We start from the raw sequence: 27,220 nt of genomic DNA on the forward strand, positions 1-27,220 counted from the left end.
GGAATGTGATGGACATCATTATCCAAAGTACATATATGAAGACATGAATTGGTGTGAACATACTTTATATACAAACAGAAATATGAAAAATTGTGTTCTGTATGTGTAATAAGAATTGTGATGCATTCCACTGTCATGTATTTAAAAAATAAAAGCAATTAAAAAAACAAATACTGCAATTCCTAGTATAACCAACTAAAGTATATATGTGTACAATACGATATAATAAAAACCCAACAGATAAATTAAAAGGACAAAATGTAGATGCACATTTTAAGTTAAAATGCAATTCTGATAAATGACTAAATTAAATGTATAATTAAAAAAAAATGTAGTTCCAGAAAATTATCAATTCAACCAACAGAAGATAGCAAAAGGGAAATAGATTAAGGAAATACAAGGTATAAACCGGAAAGAAATTAAAAGGACCTACATATGAACATATATTTAAATTAAATATAAATGGACTAAGCACTTAAGAAAGTATACACTAACTATAGTTTATATAACAAACTTACTTTAAATACAATGATAAAGTTAAAAATGAAAAAATGGAAAAAGATATATCACTTTCAAAAGAAAATTGAAATAACTCTATCAATATTACATAAATTAATCTAAAAAGCAAGGAAATTTATCAGGACAAGTAGACAATTCATAAAGATAAAAGGATTGATTTATCAAGATCATATAACCATTGTTAATGTGGAAATAACCAACAACATAGCTCAAAATACATAAAAACTGAAGGAATTAAAAATACACAATATGTTCAAGTCTTCAAACTCTTTTCTCAGCAATTGATGGACAGATATATTTAAAAGTAATCAAGAATACACAAGAAATAAATTACACTATAAACCAAGAGGAACTGACATTCATAAACACTCCAGTCAACAACAGAATGTGCATTCTTTTCAAGTACACATGTGGAATATTTATTATTAATCTTTTAAAAGAAACAGTTTTTAATTTCACTGATTTTACTTTTCCTTTTTCAGTTCATTGATTTTTCTACTTTTTAATCTTTGTTTGTACTTGACTCAATCCTGAGTCATAAAACAAACCAAAACAAAGTTAAAAGAATTGAAATCATGAAAAGTATTTCTTCCACCATAATGAAATTAAACAGGAAATCAGTATCAGAAAAGTACTGATTTTTCTGGAAATCAGTATCCAGAGAAATCCTCAATTACTTGAAAAATTAAACAACAAACTTTACATTATCCTTACACTGAAAATTAAGTCTTAAGGAAAATTAGAAAATATTTTGACCTAAACAAATGGGAAATTACATTTCAAATTTTATGAGATTCAGTTAAACAATGATATAGAAAAAGTTAAAGCATTAAATATTTTTACTAGAAAATCAGGTCTCAGTAAACAACGTAGCTCCTATCTTTAAGAAACTTAAAAAAAAAAGGTAAAACAAACCCAAAGCAAACAGAAATAAAGAATAAAAATCAGAAATCAATAAAACTTAAAAGAAAAATCAATGCAAATAAAAATTGTTTTTAAAACAATTTTTTTAAAATATAAATAAAGTTTATAAACGTGGAGCCAGATTAACCAGAGAGAAAAACCTGCCAGTGCATAAGAGGGGAGATAAGAAGAGCAGATACAAATGATCTACATCAGAAACAAAAGAGGAGTGATCACTACAACTTACAGAGACAATAAGAGGATAAGGAAACAACCTATGCACATAAATTCAGCAATTTAAGATGATAAGGCCCAATTCCAGGTAAGTCACAAACTACCAAAATTCACCTAAGAAAAAAATAATTAACTTGAATAGTATTTTATCAACAGAAGTTGAATATGTAGTTAAAAAAAAAACCTTCCTAAAAAAAAATCCCAAGCCCAGATACTTTCACCAGGGAATAGTACCAAACAGGAAATAACACGTATTTAATACAAACTCTTTTAGAAAACAGAACAGGAGGGAACAATTCTCAACTCATTTATTTTATGAAACAGGAATTACCCTACACTAAAACCAAACAAAAAAGGATAACAACGTATCTCAGAGAGAAAATTCATCTCCACGTATGTAAGAACTCAAAAAACTTAACACCAGGGGCTAGGGTTGTGGCTCATTGGTAGAGTACTTACTTGCCTTAAAGGTGTGAGGCACTGGGTTCGATTCTCAGCACCGCGTATAAATAAATAAAATAAAGGCCCATTGACAATTAAAAAAAATTTTAAAAAAAGAAACAAAACTTAACACCAAAAAACCAAATAACCCAATCAATAAATGGACTAAGGAACTGAACAGACACCTTACAGAAAAATAAATACAATGGATCAACAAATATATGAAAAAATGTTCAACATCTCTAGCAATTAGAGAAATGCAAATCAAAACTACTACATTCTGCTGTCATTTATGTTTTTAAAAAATCAATAAAAAATTTACTCTTAAGATTTCATCTCATTCTAATCAGAATGACAATTATCAAGAATACAAGCAACAATATGGGCTGGGGTTATGGTTCAGTGGTAGAGTGTTTGCCTTGCATGCGGAAGTGGGGGCCACTGGGTTCAAGTCTCAGCACCACATAAATAAATGAATAAAATAAAGGTATTAAGTCTACCTATAACTAAAAAAAATACAAGCAACAATAAATGTTGGTGAGAATGTGGGAAAAAGGTATACTCATACATTGCCAGTGGGACTACAAATTGGCAACCATTCTGGAAAGTAGTATGGAGATTCCTCAGAAAATGTGCAATGGAACCACCATTTGACCCAGTTATCCCACTCCTCGGTTTATACTCAAAGGACTTAAAATCAGCATACTATAGTGATGCAGCCACATTCATGTTTATAGCAGCTCAACTCACAGTAGCTAAACTATGGAACCAACCTAGGTTGGTTCAACAGATGAATGGATAAAGAAAATGTGGTATATAATATACAATGGACTATTACTCAGACTTAAAGAATAAAATGATGGTATTTCCTGGTAAATGAATGGAACTGGAGAATATCATGCTAAGTGAAATAAGCCAATCCCACAAAGCCAAAGACCAAATATTTTCTCTGATATGTGATGCTAATTCACAATAAGGGGAGGGAGCTAGGGAAGAAGAGAGTTACTTTAGGTAAAGTGGAGTGCAAGGAGGGGAGGAGGTATGAGGGTAGGAAGAACCATAAAATGAATTGGACATTATTACCCTATGTGCATATATGACTACACAACCAGTGTGATTCTACATCATGTACAACCATAAGAATGAGAAGTTATACTCCACTTATATATAATGTGTCAAAGTGCATTCTACTGTCATGTATAATTAATTAGAACAAATTTTTAAAAAGAAAAAAGATATAACAATATATTTTAATATCTTTTAATATAATAAGATATTAGTAAGTGAATCCAGCTATATATAAGAGGAATAATACATCACAAACAAGAGGAGCTAATCCCAAGGTAAGATCAACACTCAAATAACAATTTAATTTACCACATTAATGGGCGAAAGAAGATAGACCACATGATTATATCAAATGATATAGAAAAATATTTTATAAATTCAAACACTTATTAATGATAAAACTCTCAGCAGACTAGCAAACAGAGAAATTTCTTAATCAGATTGAAGGATATCTTCAAGTATCTTACAGGTATCATCATATTTAATGGTGAAAGACTTAATATTTCCCCCCTAATCGAGAATAAGACAAGGATGTCATCTCTTACCTCTCTTATTTGACAGTGGGACCCCATTCAACAGGGAGCCCCATCTAGTGCAATAAGAAAAAAAAATGAGGCCTTGGATTCTGGCTCAGCATTAGAGTGCTCACCTCGCACATGCAGGGTGCTGGGTTCAATTCTCAGCACCACACATAAAATAAATAAATAAAATAAAGACATAAAAAATATTTAAAAAAGAAAAATAATAGAAGAAGTACACACTGGAAAGGAAAATATAAAACTGTTCTTATTTGCAGATAATGTGATTTTCTATGTAGAAAACCCCAAGAATCTACACAACTCCTAAAACAAGTTTATCAAGGTTGCAAGTAATAAGATCAATATAAAAAAATTAATTGTATTTCCAAATGTTATTAAGCTGGAACTTGCAAGTGTATGTGTACACAATTCATTCACAATAACACATAAACGGATTTAAATTTAACAAAATCTGTAAAAGATTTTTATGTTGAAAACTACAAAATGCTGATTTAAAAAAATCAATAGCCTAAATAAGTGGAAAAATATATAGTGTTCATGGATTTAAAAGGATGCTAAATATACAATCAATTCTCCATAATATCATCTAAGAATTAATAACAACTTCAATAAAAATGTTACCAAGGTTTTTCTGTAGATAAACACAAGTTGATTCTAACATTTTAATAGAAAGTAAAGAATTTTAAACAAAACCAATTCTGAAAAAGAAGGAAAGTGGAAGACTCCAATTACCTGGTTTTAAGATTTGGTATATATGGGGCTGGGGTTGTAGCTCAGTGGTTGAGCACTTGCCCCTCATGCGTGAGGCACTGGGGTTGATCCTCAGCACCACATAAAAATAAATAAATAAATAAAATAAAGATATACATAAAAAAAGAAGACTTGGGGCTAGGGTTGTGGCTCAGTGGTAGAGTGCTCATCTAGTATGCATGAGGCACTGGGTTCGATCCTCAGCACCACATAAATATAAAATAAAGATATTATGTCCACCAAAAACTAAAAAATAAATATTAATAAAAAGACTTGGTATAAAGCAACTGAATCAAGATATTGGGGTTTGGGCAAAAGGATAAACAAATACATTAATTGAATAAAGTAGAGAATTCAGAAACAGACACACACAAATGCGGTCGAGTGATCTTTTTAAACAGGTACAAAGGCAATTTAAAGAAAATGGCACAGTGTTTTCAACTAATGGTATCAGAACAAGTAGACATCTATATTAACCATGTTTTATATTTTCTGTATTATATGATATTTTAATGTCTCAAAAAAAGAAAAGAATACTGGCCAGGGAGAAACTGCCCTCCTTGGGCTAGACAACTCTTAAAATAGCCAGGGGCTCAGCTGGGATCACATACTTCACACAAACCAAGAAGTCCCAAATTTGTAGCCCAATCAACTCCCGATCTAACTCTTACCTCAAGCCAACTATTTCCTCTGACCCTGTATCATCCCAAGGCCAGATAACAAGAAACTAGAGACCATTCCTGTGTCCCAAAGCCCACCGGAATTATTCAAACTAGCCAATTCTAAACTGTTACTTTACCCACTTTGCCTCTCCTGAGGAAACCCCAATAAAGATTCTAACTCAACTTTCCTTTCACTCCTGCATCTGCCTGCCAAACCTGCTATGATAAATCGCCTTCTCAGAAAATGTAAGCAATAAATTCTTATATCAATGGCATTGACCTCTCTGTGTTGGTACTCAATCACTTCCGTAAGTTGAAATTCTACAGGTATAATTTTAATATAACACCTATATGCTAAAAATCAAACCTCAATCTACACCTCTTATGAAAATAGAAAGGAAATCAGTGGAGAAAGGGGATCAGGGGAAGGGAAGAGAGAAGGGAAAAGGTAATTAGTAGGGAACAACATTGCCAAATTATTTTGTTATACTGTATGCATCTCTGAATATGCAACCACAAATCCCACCATATGTACAGTTATAAAGCTCCAATTTAAAAAATGAAAAAAGTAACTCAATTGGATCATATATATAAATGAAAAATTACACAACTTTGTCAGGAACCATGGTGTATGTCTGTAATCCCAGCAACTCAGGAGGCTCAGACAGGAGGAGCCTTGCAAGTTCGAGGCTAGCCTCAGTAACTTAGTGAGATCCCTGTTTCAAAATAAAAAGACTGGGAATGTAGCTCAGTGGTAAAGAGCCCCTGGATTTAATCCACAGTTCAAATAAATAAATAATAAAACTTTCAGGAGAAAACTTTGTGACCTTGGGTTAGATGAAGGAAGTATCCTTATCCTTAGATATAAAATCAAAAACATGACCCATAAAAGAAGAAAATAATAAGCTAGACTCCATACAAATTAAAACATTTTGCTCATTGAAAGACAATACTAAAAATATAAAGAGAAGCTGTAAATGGGAGAAACTGCATTCAAGCTCAACAATAAGAAAACAAACAACGCGACAAAAACCTAAAGATAGGCAAAATACAGATTACAAATAAGCCCTTTAAAAATTTTTAATTTCAGGCTAGGAATAATATAGTTCAGTTGGTAGAGTGTTTGCCTCACATGCACAAAGCCCTGGGTTCAATCCCCAGAACCACACAAAAAAAATAATATCACTAGTCATTCTGGAAACAAATTGAAGCCACGATTAGATAACACTACCCATCTATCAGAACACTTAAAAATTTTTTTAAAGGAACTGACAAATGTCAAGGACACAGAATAACTGAAATTCTCATGTACCACTGGATTACAGCCAATTCTGGAAAATAGTTTGGCAGCTCTTATTAAATTAAACATGCATTTAGCATATCAACCATAAACCCACTCCTAGGTTATTTAAAATAAAGAAAACATAGTCATCAAAAGCCTGTAAATAAATATTCTTGTAGCTCTATTCATAATTACCCCAAACTAGAAACAACATAAATGTCCAACTGGTAAATGGATAAACACTATGGTATAGTCATATAATGGACTACCACTCAGCAATACAAATAAATGGACTATTGATACATGAATAACATTAATGAATCTCAAAGGCATCAGGCCATGTAAAAGCCTATTTCCAAAGGTTACCTACTATATGATTACATTTATATGACATTCTGAAAGACATGAAAGTAATGAGATGGAGAACACAACAGTACTTGCCAGAAGTTAGGGCAAGGTGGAGAGTTTGACTACAAAGGTATAGCATGAAATAACTTTTTTATTTTTGTGGCACTGGGGATTGAACCCACCAGGATCTTTCTTGAACATGATAGGCACAGATTCTACCACTGAGCTATATACTTTCTAAGCCCATTTATTTTGAGATAGGTTCTCATTAAGTTGCCCAGGCTAGCCTTGAGCTTGGAGATCCTCCTGGCTTGGCCTTCTGAGTTGCTGGTATGGCAGGTGTGTGCCATATGTATATGTGTATGTATGTGTGTGTATGTGTGTGTGTGTGTGTGTATTTTTTTAAACTGGGGATTGAAACCAGGAGCACTTTACCACTGAGCTACATCACCAGCCTTTTTATTTTGAGACAGGGTCTCATTAAGTTGCTTAGGACCTCGATAAGTTGCCCAGGTTGGCCTTGAACTTGCTATCCTTCTGCCTCAGCCTCTTGAGTCACTGGGATTACAGTTACACAATACAGTGCCCAGCAAAATAATATCTTTGAAGTGATGAAATTGTTTCAAATCTTGACCATGGTGATGATCACACAAATTTATATGTATGTTAAAACTTATAAACTGTACACCAAGAAAGTTTTGGATATGTAAATATTTTACAAAAAAAAAAAACATTTTAAAGAGGTAATGAAAACAAATGCAGCCTGAATGCTTTGTCTTCAAATATGTCACTGGGTTCAATTTTAATATTTAGTTTACTCAAATTTTGAAGAATAGATCTCTCTTCTGTCACTCAGCTGACAGAAGTTGCAAGGTAAAATCAAATTTATCAACCAAGGCAAAAAGACAATGATTTAGAGGCAATTTCAAACTCTCACAGTTCAGTTTTAACCAAGCGAATCATGAATCTAGGGGACATGGAAGGGAGACAGATCAAAAATAAATCAAACTATGTCACTAATGAAAATTGAAAGCCAATCTTCAAATATGTTCTATTCTCAAATCATAAGAATCAATTTTATCAGGCATCCCTCTCCCTTCTGCAGATAAGAAGACTTTTTTCTCCCCTCTTGCCTTCAAAAATACTGAAGAAATCACTTACAGCTTTAAGGATAAGATCACACTGGAAAACAAGTGTCCTGAGTTATGTTAAAATTTCTCTTTTGGTGTTTTCTAGATCATTTTGTCTTTTTTCAACATTTGTTACACAAACGTTGTAGAGTTCATTTGCTGCTTTTACCTTCAGGAATATCAGAGAAAAAAAGCAAAAAATAACACTGATCACCAAAATTTATATTTTAAAATATATACTTATTGTAGAAAAGTTGAATTTAAATAACTGAGAAGCCTTTTATTCATGAAAATTTTGAAACAGTCTATCAATATTTTAAATGGAATACTTCTAAATATAACAAATAATAATCATTCTGGTGAGTGACTCAAGTGTACTTGGCTTTAATGAATATTTAAGCATAATTTACAATTAGTATATTGTCTGTCTATAAAGTGATCACTTCTATTTAAAATAGTGTTTTCTAAATTTATTTACTGTTTATCTCACATAATTTGTTTATCAAACTATATTTCATAAATAAAACAAAATTTTAGTTTATACTTGCTAGTGGGTGCTGGAATTAGAACACATACAATATACACACTTGCCTAAAAGGGGAACTTTTTGAAAAATCAAGTAAAATATATTAAACTACTGCTTTAAAATACTTTTTTACAAATAAAACCCCAAATTCTTAAGTCTCTTAGAATAGTCATTCTCAAAGTGTGGATCTCCACCAGCATCACCGGGGAACTTGTTAGAAATAGGTTATTTGGGTCTCACCCTTGACCTACTCAATCCTCAACTTTAAGGTGGGCCAAGCAGGCTGCTTGAATAAGCCTCCTAGATAATCCCAACACATATTACAAGTTTAAACTCAAACCCTTTGCATATTATTGCTAATTGAGCTTTCAAATAACAAAAAAAAAATATTACTTTTTGAAGTGCTTCTGCTTCCAACCTGCGATTTTTTTCTAGTTGCTTGTTGGGATTTTTTGCTAATCCACCACATGAGCACTGATGCTCCTTCTCTGTACAAAACACAGAATATTTTGCTTTTTCATATTCATCTTGACGTTGCATGCATAACAATTTTGCCTTTTTGAGAGCAGTTTCTGTTTTGAGCTATGCAGAAAAGAGTATATTAAACATAGAATTTGAAAGAAACCCTACTATACAAGTTTCTTTAGCAATTCAGGAAGATAGCTAAGCAGTACTTTAGAAAACTAGAGTAAGTTATATTATATAATATAGATGATTATATAATATAGATGGTTATATAATATAGATGATTTTTTAGATGCTCACAAATAGGTACATGAAACTCCAGTAAAATACTAACCATTTTATTTTGTTCCTGTTTCCAAAGTTCTTTTATTTCTTTCCTTTGCTTTTCTATTTTATTTTTCCTCCCCAGTAGAGGCTGTCAAGGATATTTTTTTTTAAAAAGACAAAGAAAAAGGTTGTTGTCTAAAGATATGCTACTTTTTAAAAAATCATGCATTATATAAATAAATTAATTTTACCTGTACAAATTCATTGGCTTGGAGAGCTGCAATTCTTTGTTCTAAAATGAGACTATTCTTTACATCATTAAGAAGAACACTGGTAAACACAGACTGTAGTGGCATAAACTCCTAGAATTTAAAATTAAGAAGTAAATTATACAATAGAAATGGCACTAGAATTCCAAATGCACACATTATTCTTAAAACAGAGAAACTTAAGTTGAGATTTTTTTCTCCCAGAAAAATGACTATTCATGAATACATTTATAAGAAAAATATAAAGAAAGTTAATTTTAATTATAAATTAGAAAATTAGCAGCCATCATGATAATCAATATTTGTATACAATTGTGAATTTCCTAGTTTTTTCATAATTCACAGCCATATAAATTTAAAAGGATTTTATTTGTCTATAAAAAGACTAGCAATTAAGTTCTTTCCTCTAGTAACTGAAATTTTCTGATTTTACAAGGCACTATTTTGGAGTCATCTGACTAGTCACTTGTAAATAGAACCCTAGAAATTCACAGAACACTTACCTCTAGTCCAATGTTAGTTGTAGTTGCTTCTGCCAACTTTATAATATTTCTGGTGGATTCCAATTCTGGAAAGATTAAAAAAGGTATCAGAAGGCAAAATTAACTAATTTTTTTCCATTCCATACTCTATTTGTAATTCCCCAGTTGAAAAGATTACAAGCTGGGAATGATGGTATATGCCTGTAATCCCAGGAGCTCGGGAGGCTGAGGCAGGAGGATTTCCAAATTCAAAGCCAACTTCAGCAATTTAGGAAAGTCCTAAGCAACTTAGCAAGATCCTGACTCAAAGTATTAAAAAGGGGAGCTAAGGTTGTGGCTCAGTGGTAGAGCACTTGCCTAGCATGTGTGTGCCACTGGGTTCAATACTCAGCACCACATAGAAAAATAAATAAATGAAATAAAGTTATTATGTACAACTAAAATATTTTTTAAATAATAAATAAATAAATAAAAAGGGGCTGGGAATGAGGCTCAGTAGTTGAGTATCTCTAGGTTCAATCCCTGGTGCCCCCAAAAAATAAGAAGAGAAAAAATGATGACATATACTAATGAGTGCATCTTGATAAAATGCAGCCATTCTTAACTTTTTTTTTTAAAGTTTTGATGGACACAGTATCTTTATTTTATTTGTTTTTATGTTTTTTATGTGGTGCCAGGGATTGTACCCAGTGTCTCACACATACTAGGCAAGTGCTCTACCACTGAGCCATAACCTCAGCCCCTCATTCTTAATTTTAAGTGTTCATCAGAATCAACTGGGAAAGTTTTTCAAAATATACTGGACTGGACTTCAGTTCTCTGAGAAATGGAACCTAGGCCTTTGTACTATCCCTTTTTAAAGTTATTGGAGAGATTCTAATTAGCATTCCCTATTAAAAACAAATTATATAGTGGAAAGGCTTTGCTAAATTCTATTTTCTTCCAGTTATGCTATATGACTGAATCTGCTATATGATCTTAGGAAAATCACTTGTTTATCTTATCTGTAAATGGGGCTAAGAATTCTTGTTTTGCCTACTTCCCACAGTTTTGTAGGACTAAATGAGATAATTCCTATGAAAACATTTTTTCAGCTGTAAAACTCTAGGCCAATATTAGCTTTTAAGGTGTTTCTTTGAGCTGGGAATGTAGCTCAGTTGTGGTAGAGTATAGTGTGCTTACCTAGCGTACCTGATGTGCTGGGCTCAATCCCCAGCATGGGGGGACGGGGAAATGTTTCTTTTAAGCTTTCACTGCCTTCTGCTTAAACATCTCTTATTGCTTTTATCTCCTTTTACCATATTATCTGTCTGTATTTCTTTTCATCCACTAGAATATGACTTCTAGATCTAGTGGTCAACCCATAGTAAATATTGAACAAGTATATCTAGTGTAAGAAAAGTCTCAGGAAGAGAAAATGAACAATGATTTTATTTATTACAATGAAACAACTAATCTGTAATCATAATACTTACAGTCTATAGAAAATGATCATAAACAATTTAGTTCTTACACTCCAAAGTTAATCAGATGCTCCAAAAGAAAACTCACCCAAGTTCAAGCTTTTGTTCAATCCATGAAACTATGTTTTTTGTATATTTTGACCATGTTTTAGCATATGAGAAAGCCAATTCAATACAGTCAGTGTCTTTTAATAGCACGTTGTCTAATTCTATAGGAGAAAAATTTCCTGAAAATAAAAATATCAGAGTAAGTATTTGTTAAACATGGTCTATAATAATTTTAAAGAAAGCAGCATTCAGACAAATGTGTAACTACAGGACACAACGTAAACATAAAATGGCCTCAAATTACAATATATTTTTATCTTTATATGTCATTTTGCACTAAAAATGAGTACCCTAGGTACACTAGGTTACATTAATCAAGAAGATATTAAGTAATCCAAAACACTCATTGAAAGAAACTGCAAAATTTTTTGACAAAAATTATAAGTACATTGAGTATTACCTTGTTCATTGGATGGCTTGACTGAGTCCACAGATATGTTTTCAAAAGACTTTGCAACATGGAAGAAAACAAATTTAAGATTAGTGCAAAAGACAACAAATCTCTACTTCAGAAAATTTTTATCCTAATTCATTACTTTGAATTAATTCCTACTAAAGAATTTCAAGTATTTAAAACCTTTTAAAGAGCCTGAGAAGTTTGTTTAAATACCAGAACATTTTCTAAGAATTATATGGATTTTTTGCCCAGCAGTTTTTAAGATCCAAGAATAAACAATCTCATTATTTACTAACAGCATTAGTTAATATAAATGAATCTATGCAAAACTTTAAATTTTGCATATCCCCCAAATATTAGGAAGTCAAAGAAGTCATCTAAATATATTGCTATCGGAGAGAGAACATGGCGGCGAGAGGGGAGGCAGCGCTTTCAGTACCTCCTCAACAACGGAGTCAGAGAGACGCATGGATACGCTTAGATACGACCTGCTGAGAAACTCCTAGCAAAATTCCACTAAAGAGAGATCGGCCGGGAATCGGTAGGATTTTTGGAGGGACAGTCTGCGCTAGACGAGTGAATCTCCGCCAAGCAGCGCAGAGGTCCAGACCTGCCAGCCGCTGCCCGTGCGACTCGGCGACTGTCGGCTGCCTGGAGGCAGCGCTTTCAGTACCTCCTCAACAACGGGGTCAGAGAGACGCATGGATACGCTTAGATACGACCTGCTGAGAAACTCCTAGCAAAATTCCACTAAAGAGAGATCGGCCGGGAATCGGTAGGATTTTTGGAGGGACAGTCTGCGCTAGACGAGTGAATCTCCGCCACGCAGCGCAGAGGTCCAGACCCGCCAGCCGCTGCCCGCGCGACTCGGCGACTGTCGGCTGCCTGCACCGGCCCCCGCGTCAGGGCGGATAGCCTCCGAGGCGCAGCGCAGCAGGAGTGGTGCAGGGACTCTAGGAAGAGGTCTCTCGCCAAGCCTTCATGAAATAGCAAAACGGGAGCTGAAACCAACCAGAAACAGACCAGTCCCACCCCTCCCTTCGGACACTCTGGCAAGGAGCCTGGGGCCCGCCATAGCAGAGTGGTGACATCACCAGAGTTCCGCCGACAGAATTCCTTCCCAGCGGAATCCACATTAGCAGGTGTGTGACTCCCACCCCCTCCAGATACAAGCAGCCAGGAAACCACCGGGGGCGTGTCTGTAGGGAAGCAGAGGGGATTCCAGATCCCCACCTCCCCTTAACACCAGCGGCGACACCCAAGATCTTAGCCGCTAGTTTCTAGGGGCGTGCCCACCAAAGGGGTCCGGAAAAATTAAACTGTTGGTTCCCAGATCACCCCACCACAGCACTGGGGCTTAGATGAATGACAGAGAGGGTGTTCATCGTTCGGGATATAGGACACGTGGTGGGGCTGCAAGTGTAATCAGATCCTTGGGGAACCACCTCTGGTGAACAGGACCTGGCTGGCTGGCTGGGAGGAGGAACAGGGGGAGGGGCCAGATAAGTGAAAGGGCTCTGGACTAACAGGATTGAGAGACTCCCAGGAGCCACCGTACAGGGATTTCTGTCAGCACATAGAGGGCAGAAGCTCGGCTCAGAGGACACAGCTCCGCCTATTGGAAGAGAAGAAAATGGGATTCAGCCATTGAACAGGGGATGCCAGCATGGCAGAGATCTGATGTCATCGGAGAGCGGCCGAGGAGAAAACTTCATCGGTGCCAGCGGCAACGGAAACAGTTGGTCCCCTGGTAGGGAGGGTGAGTCACAGATACCCGAGTCTCTCTCGCTTTGTCGTCGAGCCAGAGGGAAGGATCGGGGCCGCCGCCCACGCCCGCAAGGTAGGCAGACCTGCGACCAACCTGCAGATCAGGCCCAGTGGTCTGCAGGCGTGGTAGGAGGGGCAGGGCAGAGCCACCGCACGCGCCGGCAAGGTAAGCAGACCGGCGACAGACCTGCGGATCAGGCCCAGCGGCCTGCCAGCGTGGTACACACTTCACCCCAACTGGAGTAGGGGCGGGGAAGAGCAGAGCCTTCGCCCACGCCCAGATCAGGCCCAGCGGCCCGCCTGTGTGGTGGTCAAGTGACCCCAATTGGAGTGGGGGCAGAGCGGAACTGACACCTGTGCCCGCAAGGTGGGCAGACCTGCGACCAACCTGCAGATCAGGCCTAGCGGTCCCCGGGCGTGGTAGGAGGGGCAGGGCAGAGCCTTCGCCCCCACCTGCAAGGTAGGCAGACTTGCGACAGAACGGCGGATCAGGCCCAGGGGTCCGCGGGGGAGGTAGACACCTCACACCAAGTGGAGGAGGGGCAGAGCAGAGCCCCCGCCCGCACCTGCAAGGGAGACTTTTCAACTATACAAGAGCAATATAAATATATAGGGGGGGGAAAATTTCAAAAACACAACAGTTTCACCAAGAAGAAAGAAACGCAAGCAGTATGAAAAGACAAGGAAAGAAAGGACTACAAGCAATGCAGGTCAGCTCAACTCTAGAAGAGGTAACAGCTGCAGCAGATGGAATGTCAGATAAAGAATTCAGGATATACATGCTTCAGATGATCTGGAGTATCAAGGAAGAAATTAGACAGCAAAATCAGACAATGAAAGATCACTTCGACAAGGAATTACACAAACAAATCCAGGAAGCAAAGGATCAACTATACAGGGAGATAGAGGTTATAAAAAACAAACAAACAGAAATCCTAGAAATGCAGGAAGCAATAAACCAACTTAAAAACTCAATTGAGAATACTACCAGCAGAGTAGAACACTTAGAAGATAGAACATCAGACAATGAAGACAAAGTATTTCAACTGGAAAAGAACATAGACAGCTCAGCAAGACTGTTAAGAAACCATGAGCAGAACATCCAAGAAATATGGGATAACATTAAGAGACCAAACTTAAGAGTCATTGGGATACAGGAAGGTACAGAGCTCCAAACCAAAGGAATGAGCAGTCTATTCAATGAAATAATACGAGAAAACTTCCCAGACTTGAAGAATGAGACAGAATCCCAAATCCTAGAAGCCTACAGGACGCCGAATGTGCAAAATCATAAGAGATCCACACCTAGACACATTATAATGAAGATGCCCAACATACAGAATAAGGAGAGAATTTTAAAAGCTACAAGAGAAAGGAAGCAGATTACATTTAGGGGTAAGCCAATCAGGATAACAGCTGATCTTTCAACACAGACTCTGAAAGCTAGAAGATCCTGGAATAACATATTTCAAACACTGAAAGAAAATGGGTTCCAACCAAGAATTGTGTATCCAGCGAAATTAAGCTTCAGGATGGAAGATGAAATTAAAACCTTCCACGATAAACAAAAGTTTAAAGAATTCGCAGCTAGAAAACCATCTCTTCAAAACATCCTCGCCAAAGCATTACAGGAAGAGGAAATGGAAAATAACAATGAAAACCAACAGTGGGAGGTAGGACAGTAAAGGGGGGGGAAATAATCAAAGAGGAAAACAAACCATGTTTAGTAACAGAAATAAACAAATATGGCTGGAAGAACAACCCATATCTCAATAATAACCCTAAATGTTAATGGCTTAAACTCACCAATTAAGAGACACAGGCTAGTAGAATGGATCACAAAACAAGACCCAACAATATGCTGCCTACAGGAGACGCATTTGATAGGAAAAGACATACATAGGCTGAAGGTGAAAGGTTGGGAAAAATCATATCACTCATATGGACTTCGGAAACAAGCAGGAGTGTCCATACTCATATCAAATAAAATAGATTTCAAGCCAAAGTTAATCAAAAGGGATAAAGAGGGACACTACATACTGCTTAAGGGAACCATACACCAACAAGACATAACAATCATAAATATTTATGCCCCAAACAATGGTGCAGCTATGTTCGTCAAACAAACTCTTCTCAAGTTCAAGAGTCTAATAGACCACCATACCATAATCATGGGAGACTTCAACACACCTCTCTCGCCACTGGACAGATCTTCCAAACAAAAGTTGAATAAGGAAACTATAGAACTCAATAACACTATTAATAACCTAGACCTAATTGACATATATAGAGTATACCACCCAACATCAAGCAGTTACACTTTTTTCTCAGCAGCACATGGATCCTTCTCAAAAATAGATCATATATTATGTCACAGGGCAACTCTTAGACAATATAAAGGAGTAGAGATAATACCATGCATCTTATCTGATCATAATGGAATGAAACTGAAAATCAACGATAAAAGAAGGAAGGAAAAAGCATACATCACTTGGAGAATGAACAATAGGTTACTGAATGATCAATGGGTTATAGAAGACATCAAGGAGGAAATTAAAAAATTCTTAGAGATAAATGAAAACACAGACACAACATATCGGAATCTATGGGACACATTGAAAGCAGTTCTAAGAGGAAAATTCATTGCTTGGAGTTCATTCCTTAAAAAAAGAAAAAACCAACAAATAAATGATCTCATACTTCATCTCAAAATCCTTGAAAAAGAAGAGCAAAACAACAGCAAAAGAAGTAGAAGGCAAGAAATAATTAAAATCAGAGCTGAAATTAATGAAATCGAAACAAAAGAAACAATTGAAAAAATTGACAAAACTAAAAGTTGGTTCTTTGAAAAAATAAACAAAATCGACAGACCCTTAGCGATGCTAGCGAAGAGAAGAAGAGAGAGAACTCAAATTACTAGCATACGGGATGAAAAAGGCAATATCACAACAGACACTTCAGAAATACAGAAGATAATCAAAAACTATTTTGAATCCTTATACTCCAATAAATTAGAAGATAGTGAAGGCATAGATAAATTTCTTAAGTCATATGATCTGCCCAGATTGAGTCAGGAGGATATAGACAACCTAAACAGACCAATATCAATTGAGGAAATAGAAGAAACCATCAAAAGACTACCAACTAAGAAAAGCCCAGGACCGGATGGGTATACAGCAGAGTTTTACAAAACCTTTAAAGAGGAACTAATACCAATACTTTTCAAGCTACTTCAGGAAATAGAAAAAGAGGGAGAACTTCCAAATTCATTCTACGAGGCCAACATCACCCTGATACCTAAACCAGACAAAGACACTTCAAAGAAAGAAAACTACAGACCAATATCTCTAATGAACCTAGATGCAAAAATCCTCAATAAAATTCTGGCGAATCGGATACAAAAACATATCAAAAAAATTGTACACCATGATCAAGTAGGATTCATCCCTGGGATGCAAGGCTGGTTCAATATACGGAAATCAATAAATGTTATTCACCACATCAATAGACTTAAAAATAAGAACCATATGATCATCTCGATAGATGCGGAAAAAGCATTCGACAAAGTACAGCATCCCTTTATGTTCAAAACTCTAGAAAAACTAGGGATAACAGGAACATACCTCAATATTGTAAAAGCAATCTATGCTAAGCCTCAGGCTAGCATCATTCTGAATGGAGAAAAACTGAAGGCATTCCCTCTAAAATCTGGAACAAGACAGGGATGCCCTCTCTCTCCACTTCTGTTCAACATAGTTCTCGAAACACTGGCCAGAGCAATTAGACAGACGAAAGAAATTAAAGGCATCAAAATAGGAAAAGAAGAACTTAAATTATCACTATTTGCAGATGATATGATTCTATACCTAGCAGACCCAAAAGGCTCTACAAAGAAACTATTAGAGCTAATAAATGAATTCAGCAAAGTGGCAGGATATAAAATCAACACGCATAAATCAAAGGCATTCCTGTATATCAGCGACAAATCCTCTGAAATGGAAATGAGGACAACCACTCCATTCACAATATCTTCAAAAAAAATAAAATACTTGGGAATCAACCTAACAAAAGAGGTGAAAGACTTATACAATGAAAACTACAGAACCCTAAAGAGAGAAATAGAAGAAGATCTTAGAAGATGGAAAAATATACCCTGTTCATGGATAGGCAGAACTAACATCATCAAAATGGCGATATTACCAAAAGTTCTCTATAGGTTTAATGCAATGCCAATCAAAATCCCAACGGCATTTCTTGTAGAAATAGAGAAAGCAATCATGAAATTCATATGGAAAAATAAAAGACCCAGAATAGCAAAAACAATGCTAAGCAGGAAGTGTGAATCAGGCGGTATAGCGATACCAGACTTCAAACTATACTACAGAGCAATAGTAACAAAAACAGCATGGTACTGGTACCAAAACAGGCGGGTGGACCAATGGTACAGAATAGAGGACACAGAAACCAATCCACAAAACTACAACTATCTTATATTTGATAAAGGGGCTAAAAGCATGCAATGGAGGAAGGATAGCATCTTCAACAAATGGTGCTGGGAAAACTGGAAATCCATATGCAACAAAATGAAACTGAATCCCTTTCTCTCGCCATGCACAAAAGTTAATTCAAAATGGATCAAGGAGCTTGATATCAAATCAGAGACACGCCGTCTGATAGAAGAAAAAGTTGGCTACGATCTACATACTGTGGGGTCGGGCTCCAAATTCCTCAATAGGACACCCATAGCACAAAAGTTAATAACTAGAATCAACAAATGGGACTTACTCAAACTAAAAAGTTTTTTCTCAGCAAAAGAAACAATAAGAGAGGTAAATAGGGAGCCTACACCCTGGGAACAAATCTTTACTCCTCACACTTCAGATAGAGCCCTAATATCCAGAGTATACAAAGAACTCAAAAAATTAGACAATAAGAGAACAAACAACCCAATCAACAAATGGGCCAAGGACCTGAACAGACACTTCTCAGAGGAGGACATACAGTCAATCAACAAGTACATGAAAAAATGCTCACCATCTCTAGCTGTCAGAGAAATGCAAATCAAAACCACCCTAAGATACCATCTCACTCCAGTAAGATTGGCAGCCATTATGAAGTCAAACAACAACAAGTGCTGGCGAGGATGTGGGGAAAAGGGTACACTTGTACATTGCTGGTGGGACTGCAAATTGGTGCAGCCAATTTGGAAAGCAGTATGGAGATTTCTTGGAAAGCTGGGAATGGAGCCACCATTTGACCCAGCTATTCCCCTTCTTGGTCTATTCCCTAAAGACCTAAAAAGAGCATGCTACAGGGACACTGCTACATCGATGTTCATAGCAGCACAATTCACAATAGCAAGACTGTGGAACCAACCTAGATGCCCTTCAATAGACGAATGGATAAAAAAAATGTGGCATTTATACACAATGGAGTATTACTCTGCATTAAAAAATGACAAAATCATAGAATTTACAGGGAAATGGATGGCATTAGAGCAGATTATGCTAAGTGAAGCTAGCCAATCCCTAAAAAACAAATGCCAAATGTCTTCTTTGATATAAGGAGAGTAACTAAGAACAGAGTAGGGACGAAGAGCAGGAGAAGAAGATTAACATTTAACAGGGATGAGAGGTGGGAGGGAAAGGGAGAGAGAAGGGAAATTGCATGGTAATGGAAGGAGACCCTCAGGGTTATACAGTGGAGGGGGTAGAGAGAGAGGAGGGGAGGGGAGGGGAGAGGTGGGGAGGGGGGAGGGTGGAGGATGGGAAAGGCAGCGGAGCACAACAGACACTAGGACGGCAATTTGTAAATCAATGGATGTGTAACTGATGTGATTCTGCAATCTGTGTATGGGGTGAAGGTGGGAGTTCATAACCCACTTGAATCAAAGTGTCGAATATGTTATGTCAAGAAATATGTAATGTTTTGAACAACCCACAATAAAAAATTAAAAAAAAAATAAAATAAATAAATAAATATATTGCTATCTATTTAAACAGAAGATACAGAAGAAGTGATCTAAATAGATTGCTATCTAAATAGAAGATATAGATCTATCCAGCCATCTTTTACCATTTTATTATATGATAAGCATATTCTTGAAAGTTTATTAGGTAGTTTAGCACAGAACTTTCTGTAAAGATGCAAATGTTTTATATATGTAATATCCTATATGGTAGCTATTAACTACCATATAGTTATACCATATACCATTGCAGCTACTTACTTGAACATTTTAAAAGTATCTAATAGACTAAGAAGATGTGACTAGTGGCTACCATTAGCAGGACTAGAAAGCAACATCTATCAAAATTGTTTAATCTTAAACACATTTGATCTACTTGGTTGGGCAATACAAGGCATATAGGGATTCAATGCAAAAGGGATCAAAAAGACCTAGGTCTAAAGTCCAGCTCTGTTATTCACTCTATGACATAGGGTTACACATTTAAACTCACCTAAGGTTAGTTTGCCCTTCTGTAAAAAGAGGATAAGAACACTATATTCATAAGGCTGTTTTAAGAATTAAGATGATGTAATGTTATTAGCACAGTAGAGAGAACATAGTAAGCACTATTAAAATGAATTGCAGCTATTATTTTTTATTTTTTAAAAATCTTCATCAAAAAAAGTAATGTTATTATTAGGATTATATCGTGAGTTTTTTAATCTTAATCTCTAGGGAAAATTAAAAATTTAAAAAGGAATAACATTTTTTAAAAAGGGGAAAAGTATTTTTCTATTAAAGGTCAGTATAGTATGTGTCTAAAGAAGCAGGAATAGGAAATACGATTCATATCTAAAATTTAAATTGGGCACAGCTCTGCTACACATATAAAATGTTTTATTACTTTCTGAAGAATCAGTTATAATTTTAAAAGGCAAAATTGAGGAAAAAAACTGAAAAACAGTAAAATATTTAACAATTTTAAGACTCTTCCTTATTCTCTGTTTATCAATGAGTGATTGTAGAAATAGTCCTAATTTTTTTGCAATATTATAATGCATGTTCCAAATACCTTAAGTAGTCATGTTCATATTTTGTCTCATTTTAAGAAAGATCTTAAGGTTTTCTTTTGGGGGTGTTGGAGGTACCAGCGATTGAACCTGTGGTACTCAACCACTGAGACAGATCCCCAGCTCTTTTAGTTTTTTATTTAATTTTATTTTTTGGTACTGAGGGTTAAACTCAGGGGGGGCACTTAACCACTGAACCCCAGCCCTTTTTTGTATTTTATTTATATAAGGGTCTCACTGAGTTGCTTAGGGCCTTGCTAAGTTGCTGAGGCTCGCTTGAACTCACAATCCTCCTGCCTCACAAGCCACTGGGATTACAGGCATGTGCCACTGCACCCAGCAGCCCTTTTTATTTTTTATTTTATTTTGATACATATTCTTGCTAAATTACTGAGGCTGGCTTTGAACTTGTGCTCCTCCTGCCTCAGCCTCCTGAATTGCTGGGATTACAGGCATGTGCCATTACACTAGCTTAAGTTTTTATATTATTCTGATATAATACAAGTACCTGGTACATTTGTTGAAATCCTTTTTGGATCTGATCAAAAATTTTTTTTTTTTTTTTTTTTTTTTGGTAACAGGGGTTAAACCCAAAGGTGCTTAACCACTGAGCCACATCTCCAGTCCTTTTTTAAATTTTGAGACAGGGTCTCACTAATGGATCTGATCATCTTAACAGGAATTATCAACACATGTCTCTGAGGGAGTATGTTTAAATATGATTAAGTGAAAAAAAATCAGTAAACTTAAAATATTCCTACTATTATAAATCTTTAAGGCAACATTCTCCATACATTCCAGACACTTTATTATTCCAAAGAAATTTTTCTTCCAATTAGAAATCATAACCCTAAACCTAGGGATGCTGGTAGGGAGAATTAAGATATACAGGGTTAACAAGTGTTTCCTAGCCAAAAGAAACAAACAAACAAAAAAATTGTATAGTATGTGATATTACCACCCTCCTTACTTTTTCCATTTTTCTTTTTTTTTTTTTTTCAAGTTTCACCAGTCTCAAGGTCTATGGCAAAGTCAGTAGGGAAAAAAGGTTAAAAATCCCTTCTAATATTTCAGATCTATACCATATGGATTCATTTTATGTTATAAAATATCAGGCATACTTTTTTAATAGTTCAGTCCACTTAAAAAGTATTATCAAATTACTGCTTCAGAAACTCATCATATTATCATATTTTAAATGAATTGGTCTGGTTTTCATGCCATAATGTGGTAATTTATAAACTTCGCTATGAAAGTAATTCTGAGATTAAGATTAGGAAATAAATTACTTAGTTAAAAACATTAAAGGTTTCACTTTCACATAAACTTAGCCTACCTTATTTTCCAGAGAAACAGGCAGTCTGTGTACATGTCCCATAAGGAAGTTTGCAAAGCTATCCAGGGAGGTTAAAAAAAAAAAAAAGCATACCATTATGCTTCTTTGTCACAGGCTTTACAATCATGTATTCTAGGACAATCTGTTTTAAGTAAGAACTTGAGAACTTGCAAATGAACTTGCAAGTGAAGGTTGCTTCTAAATAGCTATAAAGACACCTCCAAATACATCAATATAGTAATATGAAATATGGCTTTTTCAAAGTTGTGATAGTATGTTATAATAGTTAATACTTTACTTTCTATGACTTCTACACCCAATGTACTCAAACACACTTCAGCCAAGTACATTTAAATGACAGTCCTCTACTTACATATCCCCAAAGGTAAATGTCAAAGTTTCAACAGAAGAAAATACTTCTTGGAGTAGATTATTTTTGTTGTCTTCATTAACTTCTGTAAAATTCACAGCTATAAGGAAAGGTTGGTTACAATAAATGATGGAGAAAATATTTGAAACTAGATTCATACAAAATCATTTAGTACTTTAAAAATTTACCATTACTACATTAAAAGATTCAGAAATTGAAAGGGTTAATATACAAAACCAATAGGATATTCAGTTATTTATTAAGAAAATCATAAAATATCAGTTTGCATGAAAGTAGTTGGCATTCCAAATTCCCTACTCCATGATTTACATAATTTTACACATATAAAAAGTAACTTAATGTGAAATCAATCTGTTTTGGAGTTGGAGTCCGTTACACCAGACCTCTTCATGAAGAATGTTCTGCACTATTTTCTCTTGCTTACTGTTCTCTGGTGTTTTAAAAAAACTGTTGAAGACATTGTGGCTCATGGAAATCAATAGGAAGCACATATTTACTATGAACCACCAATAACTAAAATTTTATATGCATATATATATATATATATAAAACCTATAATACAACATATCATATTTTTTAAAAATCCAGTTCTTTATAGAGAATTTAAATTCATATTTATTCATAGTATTATTGCTCATAATAGTAGGATCTTGGGACCTGAGATCTATGTTAATTGACATATAGCTGTCTTTTGTTTATAATAGAGACTTTTTTATTTTTTAATGCAAATCATGAAACAACTAAAAGGGTTTCTTTTAACTTTTTTTTTTAAAAGAGAGAGAGACAGAGAGAGTTTTATTATTTATTTTTTAGTTTTCGGCGGACACAACATCTTTGTTTGTATGTGGTGCTGAGGATCGAACCCAGGCCACATGCATGCCAGGAGAGCGCGCTACCGCATGAGCCACATCCCCAGCCCCTTCTTTTAACTTCTATACGCACCCTTGATAAAAGCCCAAATACAATTTACTAAGACAAAATCTGAAGATGGAATTGGCTTTTTTCCTTGAAGTAAATAAACCATGCTACTCAGGCTGGTAATAAGGAGCAAATGATTCCTTATTACCCACCTTCTCTAGTATACCACCAATAAGGTGCAGGTAGAGAAACCATGTGGAGAAGAAGCCATCCTCTGCTTTACCAATCATTTTAAATATTGAATGAGGAGTCTTAAAAACAAAATCAGCCCCATCACCAAAGATTCAGATTTGAGAAGTCTGTAGTAGCGGGGCTCAGGGGTGCATGTCTATACTCCCAGTGGCTTCAAAGGCTAAGGTCGGAGGATCCTGAGTTCAAAGCCAGACTCAGAAACAGTGAAGTCATAAACAATTTAGTGAGACCCTGTCTCTAACTAAAATATGAAAAAGGGCTGGGGATCTGGCTCAGTGGTTAAGTACCTCTGGGTTCAATCCCTGGTACAAAAAAAAAAAGGTCTGGAGTTAATGCACAGATATTTTTCCAAAAGCTCTCCCAAGTGATTCTAATATGCAAACAGAGTTGGAAAGCAAGTACTACTAGATTTGGATGAATTAAACCTTTAGCCTATAAACTCCATGAGATTACAATCAGATTTTACATGTATAAATCTTCGTAGATTGGGGCGGGGGTGGGGTGTCCACACAGTTCATCATATTCTTCTAAATATCCCTAATATCAACAAAAAGAAAAACTAAGAATCATTGCAAATCATTTTTAAAACACTCTTAAGACTTCTGTTCTGACCAAGAAACAGGTTATAATTATGCCTGAAATAACTGAAAAAAAAACCTATATAAAATTTAAGAAGCAACATTTTTCAAGACAATAAAAGACAGTAATCCCTGACAGACAAGAAACACCATGGTAACTTACAACTGCCTGACTTTACTGTCTAATATTACATAGTATGGATTCACAAGCAAAGGAAATTACAGGGGGCAGTGAGGCGGGGAGTCACAGATGGATACAACCTTGTTTAATAATTATGAAGGAGTCAATTTATCAAGAGGACCTAACAATTCTATACATTTATGCATCCAATAAACAGAGCTTCAAAATGCATGAAGCAAAGATAGCCAGAGATTTTAATAGCCTTCCCTGCAACTGACAAAACACACAGATGGAAAATGAGTAAAGGTAGGAACAGCTGAATGATACTGTCAACCATCTTGGCAAAACAGACATTTATAGAGCACTCCACTTAGTGACAGCAAACACAAGTTCTTTTCAAATAAATATTTACCAACACAGTTCATATTATAGACCATAAAACATGTCTCACACTGAGTTTGAAAGTATTCATATCAGACAAAACACGTTCTGCAACTACCTGGAATTAAAACAAGAATAAATAATAGAAGTGTTCTGTGAAATTCCCAAATACTTGAAAATTAAATCTCAAACTTCTAAATAACCCATGTGTCAAAAAAGAAGAGAAATTAGAAAGTATTTTGAACCAAATGAGAATGAAAATAAAAGACCAAAATTTGTGAAAGAGGAGGTAGAGGATTATAATGGGAGTAAGCATTATCATGACTATAATGACGTTTTCACAGGAATGTGCATTTGTCAGAATTTAACAATACATGCATGTATTTGCTTGTATATGTATAATATATCTCTGGAAAGATGCACAAGAAAGCAGTAGTAGTTATTGCTTATCTAGGGAAAGATATGGGTAGGCAAAGAGGTTTAGGTAAAAAAAAAATTTCATTGGTGAATACCCTCTTACACAATTTGCATTTAATTGTGTATATGAACTGCATATTGAAAAAATCAAGTTTGAAGAATAGAAAGAAAACATGAAACTTCTATAATCTTAGGGGTATAATTAAGGCTTATTTTTCTGCTTGCCAATTTATAAATGTAGGGCAAAATACAGATCATGAAAAACCTAAATAAAACCTCTTTTTCTATTACATATTAAAATTTTCCTAAATAAATTAAAAAAACAACTACTAAATGCAGCATAAATTCCTGAGTTCTGAAAATGTCTTTTTCTGCTTCAAAAATAGCCTGTATCTCTCTTACCACATTGCAAATATTTTGTCAGACTGAACTTCCTGCTTGGAAACAGAAGGAGATGAAGGAAATACAAATCATTACTATAATGAATGGGGGAAAACTAAGAATTTTTCTTCTAAAGTTATGACAAAGTAAATTTCATATTTAGAATAACAAGTAAGAGGAATTAAAGATTTCAATTTCTCATGTCTTATGCATAGGAAATGGATGCACTTCATACATTCAGAACTGAGGAACACAAATATTATATACACAACAGATTCTGAAGGTATTCTGTATTGTGGGGTGGGTTGTTTGTTTTTGTTTGGGCAGTCTGACAAATTCGAAAAATGCATTTGATGGGTAAGAACTCTAAACAAGTCAACTATTTAGGTCACTGTTGTTTATTTAAAATATAATCAGGGGGTTAAGACTGAATGATCTTCATACATCTACAGCTTTTTTATCCTACCATATAAGAGTTTTTCTTAACAGTTCTCTCTGAAATAAGCATAACAAAAATGTACATTTACAGGTTTTTACAAAGATTGAAGTATGCAAAGCACTTAGATTACTTGGCACAGAACAGACATTTAAAAATGGCTTCCACCTATATCTTGCCTTTTCAGGTTTTGAAAACTAAATTGTCATTAAATCAAAGAATTAAATAAGCTCTGATCTCCATTTTGCAGACCATTGAATATTTTGCATTTACAATATCAATATATTTTTAGGGGGCTTCAACATTAGGAGCAAGGACAGGGAAGAAGGTTTTATTTAAAAACATGTAAACCTACCTCCAAAGAGAACAGTTTTTAAAGTTTTCTAGTCTCACAAATTCTTGCTGAAAGAATAAATTTCACAAGTAATCTTCCTCTTTTAAGTTTCACCCAATGCAAAAGTAAAACAGTAACAATCCCAAGTGTAAAGACAGTCACCGTGGGAAATCATATTCAAAAGATTACTTTACCTCAAAGATAAAAAGGATCTCCAAGGCAACTGAGAGACCATTCTCTTCATCTGTTCTGGATTGTGGACACCAACCACAAGCACTCCTTCCCCATGACGTCCTGACTGCACACAGTAGCCACTGACAATTATTGAACTAGGCTGCTATTTCCAAGCATGGAAATTTACTCTCTCTAGACACAAATTTCCCTAAGTAGAGTTAAATAGCACTTGTAAACAATCTATTTAAAAACAAATCTGGTTACTTAAGCACATTTTTAAAAGCCACACGAGAAACTACCCATTTTTCCCACTTAAAATATCTACCACCTATACATCAATTCCCAAGTCCACACTTTCCATCTCCAGACTTCTCCATAACCCCTAATATGTTCAACTGGTTTTGTCAGTTCACATCTATCCCCCCTAGATGACAATCAACAACCTACCCACTACCACATCCCAGTTTCTGCCTTAGATCAGACCTTCAATTCTTATCTTGCCCATTACTTCTAACAGTCTCCTAATTGACCTAAATACTCCCTCTTCACTCTCAATTCTTATATGTTGCAGCCCAGAATCATTTTAATGATTTTGAGTGATAAGCCATTTCAGTGGAGAGTCCCAATTCTTGACTGTTTTAGCACATATATGCTATGTGAGAGCTCACACTCATATACATATATCGGTTAAACTTATTTTACAATTTTAATTTCATTTCAAATCATAAAGTAAGTCTTGTTCTTGTTCTCCACTTGGTTACTTTTACAAACTGGAATCGCTACAATTGAACGTTTTCTAAAACCACTCTTCCTCACATAACAAAGACACCTGTACACTAACAAACTACCTCAATATATTGTGAACTCATTCATAAAGTTCAAATTTTAAACATCAGTTGTTTGGTTTAAGTTAGAAGTTTT

At 35.3% G+C, this 27,220-nt stretch overlaps 1 protein-coding gene across 1 annotated transcript in view; it reads right to left on the minus strand.

Moving 5' to 3' along the window:
- LOC107156524 (rho GTPase-activating protein 29-like) overlaps nucleotides 1-27,220 on the minus strand; it is an 83,417-nt gene that overhangs the window by 21,889 nt on the left and 34,308 nt on the right. Inside the window, 9 exon segments of the mRNA XM_048814604.1 lie at nucleotides 7,908-8,045; nucleotides 8,796-8,984; nucleotides 9,202-9,282; nucleotides 9,386-9,496; nucleotides 9,907-9,973; nucleotides 11,440-11,575; nucleotides 11,857-11,905; nucleotides 21,977-22,034; nucleotides 22,350-22,446. Of these exon segments, the coding sequence (XP_048670561.1) occupies nucleotides 7,908-8,045; nucleotides 8,796-8,984; nucleotides 9,202-9,282; nucleotides 9,386-9,496; nucleotides 9,907-9,973; nucleotides 11,440-11,575; nucleotides 11,857-11,905; nucleotides 21,977-22,034; nucleotides 22,350-22,446 (926 nt within the window).

Source organism: Marmota marmota, unplaced genomic scaffold (assembly GCF_001458135.2).
Source record: "Marmota marmota marmota unplaced genomic scaffold, marMar, whole genome shotgun sequence".
Taxonomy (NCBI): domain Eukaryota; kingdom Metazoa; phylum Chordata; class Mammalia; order Rodentia; family Sciuridae; genus Marmota; species Marmota marmota.